Source organism: Mandrillus leucophaeus, unplaced genomic scaffold (assembly GCF_000951045.1).
Source record: "Mandrillus leucophaeus isolate KB7577 unplaced genomic scaffold, Mleu.le_1.0 Scaffold1266, whole genome shotgun sequence".
NCBI lineage: Eukaryota > Metazoa > Chordata > Mammalia > Primates > Cercopithecidae > Mandrillus > Mandrillus leucophaeus.
The window spans coordinates 74,004-87,811 of record NW_012101054.1 but is presented as its reverse complement, the minus strand read 5'-3'; the positions used below and the strand labels follow the sequence as shown (position 1 = coordinate 87,811).

The 13,808-nt window shown below is 39.0% G+C and overlaps 1 protein-coding gene across 1 annotated transcript; it reads right to left on the bottom strand.

The window, feature by feature from the left end:
• Positions 1-12,360: 12,360 nt before the first annotated feature.
• Positions 12,361-13,402, bottom strand: LOC105533602 (olfactory receptor 2M3-like). Its single transcript, XM_011972073.1, has one exon. It carries the CDS (start codon positions 13,370-13,372, stop codon positions 12,422-12,424), a length of 951 nt encoding a protein of 316 aa, XP_011827463.1. The 5' UTR covers positions 13,373-13,402; the 3' UTR covers positions 12,361-12,421.
• Positions 13,403-13,808: the final 406 nt, after the last annotated feature.

The window sequence follows — 13,808 nt, the reverse complement described above, 5'->3', positions numbered from 1 at the left end:
TCTTGACTTTTTAATCACCATTCTGACTGATGTGACGTGGTGTCTCATTGTGATTTGTGTTTCTCTAATAATCAGTGATGATGAGCTTTTTTTCATGTTTGTTGCCTGCATAAATGTCCTCTTTTGAGAAGTGTCTGTACATATCCTTTGGCCACTTTTAGATGAGGTTGTTTGGTTTTGTCTTGTAAGTTTGTGTTCCTTATAGATTCTGGATATTAGATCTTTGTGAGATGGGTAAATTGCAAATTTTTCTCCCGTTCTGTAGGTTTCCTCTTCATTCTGATGCTAGTTTATTTATTCTGCTGTGCAGAAGCTCTTCAGTTTAATTAGATCCCATTTGTCAATTTTGGGCTTGTTGCAGTTGCTTTTGGTGTTTTTGTTATGAAGTGTTTTACCATGACTATGTCCTGAATGGTATTGCTTAGGTTTTCTTCTAGTGATTTTATGGTTTTGGGTTTTATATTTAAGTCGTTAATCCATCTTGAGTTAATTTTTGCATAATGTGTAAGGAGAGGGGGTCTAGTTTCAGTTTTCTGCATATGGCTAGCCCGTTTTCCCAGCAATATTTATTGAAAAGGCTTGTTTTTGTCACGTTTGTAAAAAATTAGATGCCTGTAGATATGTGGTGTTATTTCTGAATTCTCTGTTTTGTTCCATTGGTCTATATGTCTGTTTTGTTACCAGCACCATGCTGTTTTGGTTACTGTAGCCTTGTAGTATAGTTTGAAGTCAAGTACCATGATGCCTCTAGGTTTGTTCTTTTTGTTTAGCTATACAGGCTCTCTTTTGGTTCCGTATAAAATTTAAAGAAGTATTTTCTAATTCTGTGAAGAATGTCAATTGTAGTTTGAAGGGAATAACATTAAACCTCTAAATTACTTTGGGTGATATAGCCATTTACATGATATTGATTCTTCTATCCATAAGGATGGAATGTTTTTCCATTTCTTTGTGTCCTCTCTTATTTCCTTGAGCAGTGGTTTGTAGTTCTCCTTGAGAAGTCCTTCACATCCCTTGTTAGCTGTATTCCTAATTATTTTATTCTCTTTGTAGCAATTGAGAATGGTAGTTAATTCATTATCTGGCCATCTGTTTGACTATTGTTGGTGTATAAGAATGCTTGTGATTTTTGCACATTAATATTTTATCCTGAGATTTTACTGAAGTTGCTTGTCAGCTTAAGGTGTTTATGGGCTGAGACTATGGGGTTTTCTAAATATAGAATCATGTCATCTGTAAAAAGACAATTTGACTTCCTCTCTTTTTATTTGAATACTTTTTAAAAATATATTGCCTTATTGCCCTGGCCAGAACTTCCAAAACTGTATTGAATAGGAGTGGTGAGAGAGGGCATACTTGTCTTGTGCTGATGTTCAACGGGAATGCTTCCAGCTTTTGTGATTCAGTATAATATTGCCTATGGCTTTGTCACAAATAGCACTTACAATTTTGAGATATGTTTCATCAATACCTAGTTTATATGAAGTAATATTGAATTTTATCAAAGGAATTTTCTGCATCTATTGAGATAATCATATGGTTTTTGCCTTTGGTTCTGTTTATGTGATGGGTTACATTTATTGATTTGCATATATTGAACCAGCCTTCATCCCAGAGATGAAGCCAATACGATTGGGGTGTATAAGCTTTTTTATGTGCTGCTGGATTCAGTTTGCTAGTATTTTATTGAGGATTTTGACATCAATGTTCATCTGAGATACTGGCTTGAAGTTTTTTCTTTTTTTGTTTTGTCTCTGCCATGTTGTGTTAGCAAGATGATGCTGGGCTCATAAAATGTGTTAGGAAGGAGTCCCTCCTTTTCAATTCTTTGGAATAGTTTCAGAAGAAATGATGGGTGCCAACTCCTCTTTATACTTCTGGTAGAATTTGGCCGTGAATACGTCTGTCTGGTGCTGGGCTTTTTTTGTTGGTAGGCTATTAATTACTGCCTCCATTTCAGAACTTGTTATTGGTTTAATCAGTGATTTGACCTTTTCCTGGTTTAGTCTTGGGAGATTGTATGTGTCCAGGAATTTATCCATTTCTTCTAGGTTTTCTAGTTTGTTTATATAGAGGTGTTTATAGTGTCCTCTGAAGGTAATTTCTGTTTCTGTGGGTCCATTGGTGATATCCTCTTTATCATTTTTTATTGTGTCTATTTGATTCTTCTCTCCTTTCTTCTTTATTAGTGTAGCCTGTGGTCTATCCATTTTGTTAATTTTTTCAAAAAAACTAGCTTCTGGATTCATTGATTTTTTAAAGAGATTTTTGTGTCTCTATCTCCTTCAGTTCTGCCATGATCTTAGTTACTTCTTGTCTTCTGCTAACTTCTGGATTTGTTTGCTCTTGCTCCTGTAGTTGTTTTAATTGTGGTGTCAGGGTGTCAATTTGAGATCTTTCCAGCTTTCTGATGTTGGCATTTATTGCTACAAATTTCCCTTTTAACAATGCTTTAGCTGTGTCCCAGTGGTTCTGACAAGTTTTCTCTTTGTTCTCATTGGTTACAAATAATTTCTCGATTTGTGCATTAATTTTGTTATTTACCAGGAGTCATTGAGGGGCGGGTTGTTTAATATCCATGAAACTGTGTGGTTTGAGTGAGTTTCTGAATCCTGAGTTCTAACTTGATTGCACTGACAAGGGCAATTATAACAGTTGCCCTTGTTTCTTATAATTTTCATTCCTTTGTATTTGTAGAGGAGTGTTTCACTTCCAATTATGGTCAATTTTAGAATAAGCACCACGTGGCACTGAGGAGTTTATATTCTTTTGATTTGGGGTGGAGAGTTCTGTAGATGTCTATTAGGTCCGCTTGATCTGGAGCAGAGTTCAAATCCTGAATATCCTTGTTAAATTTCTGTCTTGTTGGTCTGTTTCATATTGACAGTTGGGTTTTAAAGTCTCCCACCATTATTGTGTGGGAGTCTAACTTTCCTTGTAGGTCTCCTGTAAACTGGCTTTATGAATCTGGATGCTACTGTATTTGGTACATCTATATTTAGAATAGTTGGTACCTCTTTTTGAATTGATCCCTTTCCTGTCATTTAATGCCCTTCTTTTTCTTTTCTGATCTTTGTTGGTTTAAAGTCTGCTTTCTCAGAGAGTAGGTTTGCAACTCCTGCTTTCCTTTGCTTTCCATTTGCTTGGTAAATTCTCCTCTATCGCTTTATTTTGGCCTCTGTGTGTCTTTGCACAAGAGACGGATCTCCTGAATATAGCACACTGATGGATCTCGACATTTTATCCAATTTGCCAGTCCGTGTCTTTTAATTGGGGATTTTGCCTATTTACATTTAAGGCTAAAATTGTTATGTGTGCATTTGATCCTGTCATCATGATGCTAGCTTGCTATTTGGCACACTAGTTGATGCAGTTTATTCATAGTATCATTGGTCTTAATATTTTGCTGTGTTATTTCAGTAGTTGGTACCAGGTTTTCCTTTTCGTATTTAGTGGTTCTTTCTGGAATTCTTGCAAGGCAGGCCTGGTGGTGACAAAATCCCTTATCATTTCCTTGCTTGGAAAGCATTTTCTTTCTCCTTCGCTTATGAAGCTTAGTTTGGCTGGGTATTAAATTCTGGGTTGAAAATTCTTTTCTTTAAGAATGTTGAATATTGGCCCCACTCTCTTCTGGCTTGTAGGGTTTCTGCTGGGATATCTGCTGTTAGTCTATGGGCTTCCCTTTGTAGGTGACCTGACCTTTCTCTCTGGCTGCCCATAATAGTTTTTCCTTCATTTCAACCTTGGATAGTCTGATGATTATGTGTTTAGGGGTTGATCTACTCATGAAACATCTCAGTGGCATTGTCTGTATTTCCTGAATGTGAATGTTGGCCTGTCTTGCTAGGTTGGGGTAAGTTCTCCCAGATAATATCCTGAAGTGTGTTTTCCAACTTGGTGCCATTCTCCCCGTCTTGTGTTTTTACATCATTCCATATTTCTCAGAGGTTTTGTTTGTTTCTTTTTATTCTTTTTTCTCTAATCTTGTCTGCATGCTATATGTCAGCAATATAGTCTTCAAACTCTGATATCCTTTTTTCTGTTTGATCTCTAAGCTTGTCTTCATGCCTTATTTCAGTAAGTTGATCTTCAATCGCTGATGTCCTGTCTTCTGTTTGATCGGTTCGGCTATTGATACCTGTATGTGCTTCATGAAGTTCTCATGCTGTGTTTTTCAGCTCCATCTTGTCATTTATGTTCCTTTCTAAACTAGTTATTTTAGTAAGCAGCTACAGTAACTTTTTATCAAGGTTCTTAGCTTCTTTACATTGGGTTAGAACATGCTCTTTTAGCTCAAGGGAGTTTGTTATTACCCACCTTCTGAAGACTACTTCTGTCAGTTCATCCATCTCATTCTCCATCCAGTTCTGTGCCCTCCCTGGAGATGTATTGCAATCATCTGGAGGAGAAGAGATGTTCTGTCTTTTGGAATTTTTAGTGTTTTGTACTGTTTATTTCCTATTTTTGAGGATTTACCTACCTTTGATCTTTGAGGCTGATGATCTTTGGAAGCGGTTTTTTGGGTGTGTATTTTTGCTGATGTTTTGGTTGTTGTTGCTTTCTGTCTCTTAGTTTTTCTTCTAAGTCAGGCCCCTCTTCTGGAGGTCTGCTGAAGTCTGCTGGGGGCCCATTCCAGGCCCTGTTGGCCATGGGTATCACCAGTGGAGGCCATAGAACAGCAAAGGTTGCTGCCTGCTCCTTCCTCAAAGCTTTGTCCCAGAGGAGCACCAGCTTGATGCCAGCCAGTGCTCTCCTGTATGAGGTATATGTGAACCCCTATTCGTAGGTCTCTCCCAGTCAGGAGGCATCTGGTCAGGACCTGCTTGAGAAGGCCATCTGTCCCTTATCAGAGCTGTAGCACTATGCTACAAGAATCCCCCTTGTCAGAATCAGCTGCTCTCTTCAGACCCAGCAGGCAGGAAAGATTAAGTCACTGAATCTGTGACCGCAGCCTATCCTCTCCGCAGGTGCTCTGTCCCAGGAAGATGACAGTTCTGTCTATAAGCCCCTGAATGGAGCTTCTGGATTTCCTGCAGAGATGTCCTGCCCTGTGAGGAGAAATCTAGAGAAGCAGTCTGTCCATGGCTCCTTTGCTGTGCTGTGGTGAATTCCGCTCAATCCAAACCTCCCTGTCACCTTAGCACTATCAGGGTAAAACCGCCTTCGAAGCCATGGTAATGGCGACCTCCTCTCCCCACCTCCCCCAACACCAAACTTGATAGTCCCAGGCCGACTCCAGACTGCGGGGCTGGCACTGAGAATTTCAACCCATTGGTTTTTAGCTTGCTGGGCTCCATGGGAGTAGGATTCGCTGAGGGAGATCACTTGGCTCACTGGCTTCAGCCCCCTTTCCAGGGTAGTGGGCAGTTCTCCTGTCGCACTGGAGTTCTAGGTGCCGCTGAAGTCTGAAAAATCTCCTTCAGGTGAGTGCCAGCCTGAACAGCCACCCAGTTTTGTGCTTGAAACCCAGGGCCCTGGCACTGTAGGCTCACAAGGAAATATCCTACTCTGCGGATTGCAAAATCCATGGAAAAAGCATAGTACCCCAGGTGGGCAGCACAGTCCCTCCTCTTTGCTTGGTGAGGAGACAGAGGTCCCTTGGCTCTTTCCACTTCCTGGATGAAGCGATCTCCCACCCTGCTTCTGCTCAGTCTCTGTGGGTCACACCCACTACTTAGCCAGTCCCAATGAGATGAAATGGGTATCTCAGTTGCAAATGCAGAAATCACCCACCTTCTGCATTGGCCTCGCTGGGAGCTGTTTCTATTTGGCCACCTTGGCCCTTCTTCCAGTGTACTAACTTTAATTCCAAAGTGGAACTAAATAAAATAAAACCAATAAAATGTTGAGTGTATACATTGGGAAAAGAAGGTTTGTATGCTACTTGGATACATAGCACAAAATTTATGACACTGAAAATACATAAAACTTTAATGTGCTGATAAGAATTAAGATGGTGGATAGGAGGCAGGACTAGCTTGCAGCTCCCACTCAGATGGACAGAGTAGCATCTGAAAACTCAAACATTGTGAACTTTTGCTCCAAGAACTACTGCAGGAACATACCAGGAAAGCTGAGAGAATCCACAGATCCTTTGAAGGAACTGGATCCCTGCTGTAGGCTACCTGAGACACAGAAAACCTGTGAGTCTGTTTCCTTTCTCAACAGAGAGGCTGATGTTCTGGAACAAGTTCTCAGCCCTGGTCACCAGCTGCCTGGAAATAGACTCAGTGCTGTTGCGGAGGTACGGTGAGAGTACGACTGGCCTTTAGGACTGCCATCTGGGTGAGACCTGTAAACGCTGGCTTTCTCTCACTTTCCTGGTGACCTGTGTGTTGTAGCAGAGGCAGCCATAATTGCCCTGGGAATATAACTCCACTGGACTGGAAACTACACCCCCATTGACATCACAGCAGCAGCACAGCAAGCTCCACCCATGGAGAGGCTGAGCTCAAACATGCCTATCTTTGCCCACACCTGGTGGTCCTTCTCGGCCCACTTTGGGGGCTGAAGACAAAAGCAATCATCTCTTGGGTGCTCTAAGGCCTTGCCCACCAGCTGAGAAACATGAATACTTGAAAGGGTGTCCCTAGGGCAAGTTTGCATCCTCCCTATATGGCCGTAGCTGCTGCGCTCTGAAAGCATCACCTCCTGGCTGGAGGCCAATCAACACAATACAAGCACACTAAGAAAAACACACACACACACACAACCAAAGACCCTCATAGAGTCTGTTTCACTCCTCAGACACCTCCCCTGGAGCAGGTGCTGGTAACCATGGCTACAAGACCTGAAGACGGATCATATCACAGGATTCTTTGCAGACACTTCCCAGTACCATCCCAGAGCCTGGTAGCTCCACTGTGTAACTAGACCTAGAAGAGCAAAAACAACCACTACAGTTTGGCTCTCAGAAAGCCCCATTGTTAGGGGAGTGTGGAGAACACCACATCAAGGTAGCACCCGGTGGGACAAAAAAATCTAAACAGCAACCCTTAAATCCCAGATCTTCCTTCTGATATAGTCTACCCAAATGAGAAGAAACCAGAAAAACAACTCTGGTAATACAACAAAACAAGGCTCATTAGTACCCCCAAAAGATCACAGCAGCTCACCAGCAATGAATCCAAACCAAGATAAAATATCTGAATTGCCAGAAAAAGAATTCAGAAGGTTGATTATTAAGCTAATCAAGGATGCACCAGAGAAACTTGAAGTCCAACTTAAAGAAATCAAAAACATAATACAGAATATGAGTATGAAAGGAAAATTATTCAGTGAAATAGACAGCATAAATAAGAAAATAATCACAACTTCAAGGAAATCAGGAAAACACTGAGAGAAATGCAAAATGCGTTGGAAAGTCTCACCAATAGAATTGAACAAGCAGAAGAAAGACCTTCAGAGATGAAGACAATGTTTTTGAATTATATCAATCCGTCAAGACGAAGAAAAGAATTTTAAATAATGAAAAAGTCACCAAGACGTTTGGGACTATGTTAAACATCCAAACCCAAGAATAATTGGTGCTCCTAATGAAGAAGAGAAATGTAAAAGTTTGGAAAATAATTAGAATGGATAAGTGAGGAAGATTTCCCCAGTCTTGCTAAAGATCTAGACATCCAAATACAAGAAGCACAAAGAACACCTGGAAAATTCATTGCAAAAATATTTCATCACCTAGGCACATACCAACAGGTCATCTGAAGTCAAGATGAGGAAAGAATTGTAAGAGTTATGACACTAAGGCATTCGGTAACCTATAAAGAAAAACCTGCTAGATTAACAGCAGATTTCTTACCAGAAACTTCATAAGATAGAAGGAATTGGAGTCATATTTTCAGCACCTTTGAAGAAAACAATTATCAGCCAAGAATTTTGTATTCAGTAAAACTAAGCTTCTTAAAGGAAGGAAAGATATCATTGTTTCCAGACAAACAGATGCTGGGAGAATTCACCATTACCAAGCCAGCACTATAAGAACTGCTATAAGGAGTTCTAAACTTGAAAAAAATTCTTGGATTACACCAAAATAGAACCACCTTAAAGCAGAAATATCACAGGACATACATAACAATAACAGAATGAAAAAGAAATCAAGATATTCAGCCAACAAAGAGCACAACAGAGAGAACAGTACTTCACATCTCAATACTATCATTAATGTTAGTGGCCTAAATATTCCACTTAAAAGATACAGAATGGCAGAATAGATAAGAATTCAACAACCAAGCATCTGCATCTTCATGGGACTCACCTAACACATAAGGACTCACATAAACTTAATAGAAAGGGATGGAAGAAGATATTCCATGCAAATGTAAACCAAAGGTGCAAAGAAGTATCTACTATTATATCAGAAAAAACAAATTTTAAAGCATCAGCAGCTAAAAAAAGACAAGAGCAACAGTATATGATAAAAGGACTAGTGCAACAGGAAAATACCACAATTGTAAATATATATCCACCTAATTGTAAAACTCCCAAATATATAAAAAAATTACTACTAGACCTAAGAAATCAGATAGACAACAATACAAAAATACTGGGATACTTTAATACTCAACGGAGAACCTTAAACATGTCTTCAAAACAGAAAGTCAACTAAGAAACAATGAGATTAAACTATATGCTACAACAAATGGACTTAACAGATATTTAGAGAATATTCTACCCAACAACTGCAGAATATGCATTTTATTCATCAGTATATGGAACATTCTCTAAGATAGGCCATATGGTAGGCCACAAAACAAGCCTCAGTTATTTAAGAAAATCAAAATTATATCAAGTACTCTCTCAGACCACAGTGGAATACAATCGGAAATCAACTTCAAAGGAACACTCGAAACCAGGCAAATACATGGAATTTCAACAACTTGCATCTGAAAGATCATTGAGTAAACAATAAAATCAAAATGGAAGCTTAACAAAAAATTTAAACTGAATGAAAAGAGTGACACAACCTATCAAAACCACTGCGATACAGCAAAAGCAGTGCTAAAAGGAAAGTCCACACCATTAAATGTCTACATCAAAAAGTCTGAAAGAGCACAAATAGACAATCTAAGGTCACACCTCACTGAACTGGAGAAACAAAAACAATCCAAACCCAAGCCTGGAAGAAGAGAAGAAATAACGAAGATCAGAGGAAAACTAAATGAAACTGAAACAAAAAAATTCAAAAGATAAATGAAACAAAAAACTGATTCTTTGAGAAGATAAAATAGATAGACAATTAGTAAGATTAACCAACAAAAGAAAATATTTAAATAAGCTCAACTAGAAATGAAACAGGTGGCCGGGCATGGTAACTTGTGCCTGTAATCCCAGCACTTTGGGAGGCCTAGGCTGGGAGATCACGAGGTCAGGCGTTCGAGACCAGCCTGACCAACATGGTCAAACCCCATCTCTGCTAAAAATATGAAAATTAGCCGGTCGTGATGGCATGCACCTGTAATCACAGCTACTCAGGAGGCTGAGGCAGGAGAATCTCTTGAACCTGGGATGTGGAGGTTGCAGTGAGCTCAGATTGTGCCACTGCACTCCAACCTGGGCAACAAAGCAAGACTCTGTCTCAAGAAAAAAGAGAAAGAGAGAGAGAGAGAGAAAGAAGAAATAAGGAAGAGGGAAGAAGGAGGGAAGGAAGGAGGAAGGAAGGAAGGAGGGAAGGAAGGAAGGAAGGAAGGAAGGAAGGAAGGAAGGAAGGAAGGAAGGAAGGAAAGAAGGAAGGAAGGACACAGGCAATGAAAAACTCGTACCACAGAAACACAAAAAAATTATTCAAGGTTACTATGAACTCTTTTATGCACATAAACTAAAAGACCTAGACGAGATAGATAAATTTCTGAAAATGTACAAAACTCCAATATTAAATGGGGAAGATATAAAATCTCTGAAGAGACCAAAAATAAGCAGCAAAACTGAAATGGTAATTTAAAAAAATGCCAGTGAAGAAAGGCCAGGACCAGACAGATTCACAGTTGAATTCTATCAGACATTCAAAGAAGAATTAGTCAATCCTACCGACACTATTCCAAAAGATAAAGAGGGAATCTTCCAGAAATCTTTGTATGAATCCACTATCACCCTAATACCTAAAGCAGACAAGGACATAAGACAAATAAAACTACAGACCAATATCCCTGATGAACACAGAAGAAAAAGTCGTCAAAAAAAAATACTAGCCAACAAAATCCAACAGCATATGAAGAAGATAATCCACCACGTACAAGTGGGTTTCATACTGGAAATGCAGGGATGGTTTAATATATGTAAGTCAATTAATATGATATATCCCACATAAACGGATTTAAAGAGAAAAATCACATCATCATCACGATAGACAAGAAAAAGCATTTGACAAAGTCCAGCATGCCTTTAGGATTAAAATCCTCAGCAAAATCAGTGTAGAAGGGACATACCATAAGATAATCAAAGCCAACTGTGACAAATCCACAGCCAATGATAATCTGAATGGGGAAAAGTTGAAAACATTTCCCCTAAGAAATGTAATAAGATAAGGATGTCCACTCTCACCACTCCTATTCAGTACTTGACCATACTGCCAAAAGCAATCTACAAATTCAATACAATTCCTGTCAGAATGCCACCATCATTCTTCTCAAAACTAGAAAAAACATCCTAAAATTCACATGGAATCCAAATGGAGCCTGCATAGCCAAAGCAAAACTAAACAAAAATAACAAATCTGGAAATATCACATTGCCCAACTTCAGACTGTACTATAAAGCCATAATCATGAAAACAGCATGGTACTGTATAAAAATAGGCATATAGACTAATGGAACAGAATAGAGAACCCAGAAATAATGCCAAATACTTACAGCTAACTGGCTTTCCACACAGCAAACAAAAACATAAAATGGGGAAAGGAAAACCTACTCAACAGATGGTGCTGGAATAATTGGCAAGCCGCATGTAGGAGAATGAAACTGAATCCTCATCTCTCACTTTATACAAAAATAAACTAAACGTGGATCAAAGACTTACATCTAAAACCTGAAACCACAAAGATTTTACAATATGTCATTGGAAACACCCTTCAAGCCATTGGCTTAGGCAAAGACTTCAGGACCAGTAACCCAAAAGAAAATGTAAAAAAAAAAAAAGGGGGGGGAGGGATAAAAGATAAGACTAAATTAAACTAAAAAACTTCTGCACAGCAGAAGAAATAATCAACAGAGTTAACAGACAAACCAGAGAATGGGAGAAAATCTTCACAATCTATACATCTGACAATCAAATAATATCCAGAATCTACAAAGAACTCAAACAAATCAGCAAGAAGAAAACAAACAATCTCATCAAACTGGAATTGGACTAAGGGACTTGAATAGACAATTCTCAACAAGATATACAAATGGCCTATAAGCATATGGAAAAATGTTGAACATCACTAATTATCAGAGAAATGTAAATCAAAACCACAGTGCAATACAATTTCACTCCTGCAAGAATGGCCATAATAAAAAAAATCAAACAATAATAGATGTTGGCAAGGATGTGGTGAAAAGGAAACCTTTTTACACTGTTGATCAGATTGTGAACTATTACAACACTAGGAAAAGCAGTGTGAAGGTTCCTTAAACAACTAAAAGTGGATTTGCCATTTGATCCAGCAAAACTACTCAGTATGTACTGAGAAGAAAAGAAGTCATTATACGAAAAAGATACTTACATGTTGTATGTTTATAGCAACACAATTTGCAATTGCAGCAATATGGAAGCAGCCTAAATGCCCATCACTCAATGAATGGATAAATAAAAGTTGGTATGTATGTGTGTGTGTATAAAAATATAAATACACACACACACACACACACACACACACACACACACCCCCATGGAATACTGCTCAGCCATAAAAAGGAATGAATTAATAGCATTTGCAGCAACCTGGTTGGAATTGGAGACTATTATACAAAGTGAAGTCACTCAGGAATGGAAAATCAAACATCATGTGTTCTCACTCATATGTGCCAGCTAAGGTATGAGACATCCAGGCATTAAGAATGATACACTGGACTTTGGGGACTTGGAGGAAATGTTGCGGACTGGAGAAGGAAAAAAGACTATATCTTGGGTACAGTGAACACTACTTGGTTGATGGCTGCACAAATATCTCAGAAATCACTACTAAAGAAGTTATTAATTCAACCAAACACTACTTGTTTCCCAAAAAGATAATAAAAAAATTTAATGTCTTTATTTAAAACGACTTACATTGTAGTCACAACTGAATTGAATGTAAAGATATCTAAAATAGTTTATCTGAAATAGATAATATAGGTGCCCATAAATATGTTGAGCAATGCACACAATCAATGATACTTTTAGGACTTAATAGAAAAAGGAGGATATTAAAAAGAATAATTTAGCAGACATCAAAACATAAAGTTTATGAGGTAACTCTCTCTCCAGACTTTCCCTTTCCTAACATCTTCTTGAATGCTCTGGTCACTTCCTTGTTGCGGAGGCTGTAGATGAGGGGATTCAGCATGGGAGTGAGGATGGTGTAGAACACCGACACCATCTTGTCCTTCTTTGGGGATCGATCAGATGTGGGGCGTATGTACATAAACAAACCTGCTCCATAGTACATTCCCACCACTGTGAGGTGAGAGGAACAGGTAGTAAAAGCTTTGCGACGACCCTCTCCAGATCCCATGTGAATCACAGCCAGAATAACTCGAGCATAGGAAGCAATGATGATTGCAACGGGGAAAACAAGCATTACTATACAGCAGATGAAAAGAACCTTTTCAAATATTGATGTGTCACTGCATGAGAGGATTAGTAGGGAAGGGAACTCACAGAAGAAGTGGGCTATTTCCCGAGACCCACAATAGGAGAAGGAAAATGTAGCTACAACATTGATGATTCCATCTGTAGAGCCCAGGATCCAGGAGAAGGCAGCCATAAGTCCACAAATTTGGGGTCTCATGAGATTGGTGTATCTGAGAGGGTGGCAAACGGCAATGTAGCGGTCATAAGCCATAACAGCCAACAGAAAGCATTCAGAGCCAAGCAGTGATGTATAGAAGAAAATTTGTGTGGCACAGCCAGCCATAGATATGAATTTGCTGCCAGACAAGTAGCTGAAGGCCATCTTGGGTACAGTGGTGCAGATGAGCATGAGGTCCATGAGGGACAGTTGGCTGAGGAGGAAGTACATGGGGGTGTGGAGCTGGGTGTCCAAGTAGATGAGGAGAATCATGGCAGAGTTTCCCATGAAGGCCACTGAAAAGATGGCCAGGACCAGAAAGAAGAGGAAGGTGTGGGTGGGGCTGTGATTGAAGATTCCCAGGAGGATGAAGTCAGAGTTGAAGGTCTGATTCTCCCATGCCATGATGAATATGCTTTTTAGCTAGTACCACAAAACCAGTTTATTAATTTGGTAAAACTTTACTCAGTGCCTTATAAATCATGTGATTGTGGTAAATTCTGTAGTTTGTTGATCAATACAGCATGACCAGAAGTAGGAAACTCAAAGGTTAAGAATTATAGAATCATAAAGAAATATGTTCTTTCAGCACTGTCTCACTTATAAAATTATGGAGCTTGTCCTAAGTTTTTCTTCTGAGCATCCTTTTTCTCCATTAAAAATTAGAAAAACAATATCTAATATGTAATCAAATTTTTCCAAAAGAATATATCTCCAAAGCTAACAGATTGTTCCTATAACATGAGAAGTCTTTTACAGATAAATTGATAGAGAAACTCAGCTGCAGTCTACATGTGACCAACACAATACTAGAAATGGAGAATAAATTTGTGTCTTTGCT

Bases quoted from the DNA above. Each gene is read 5' to 3' on its own strand.
- LOC105533602 (XM_011972073.1), bottom strand. From the start codon at position 13,372: ATGGCATGGGAGAATCAGACCTTCAACTCTGACTTCATCCTCCTGGGA.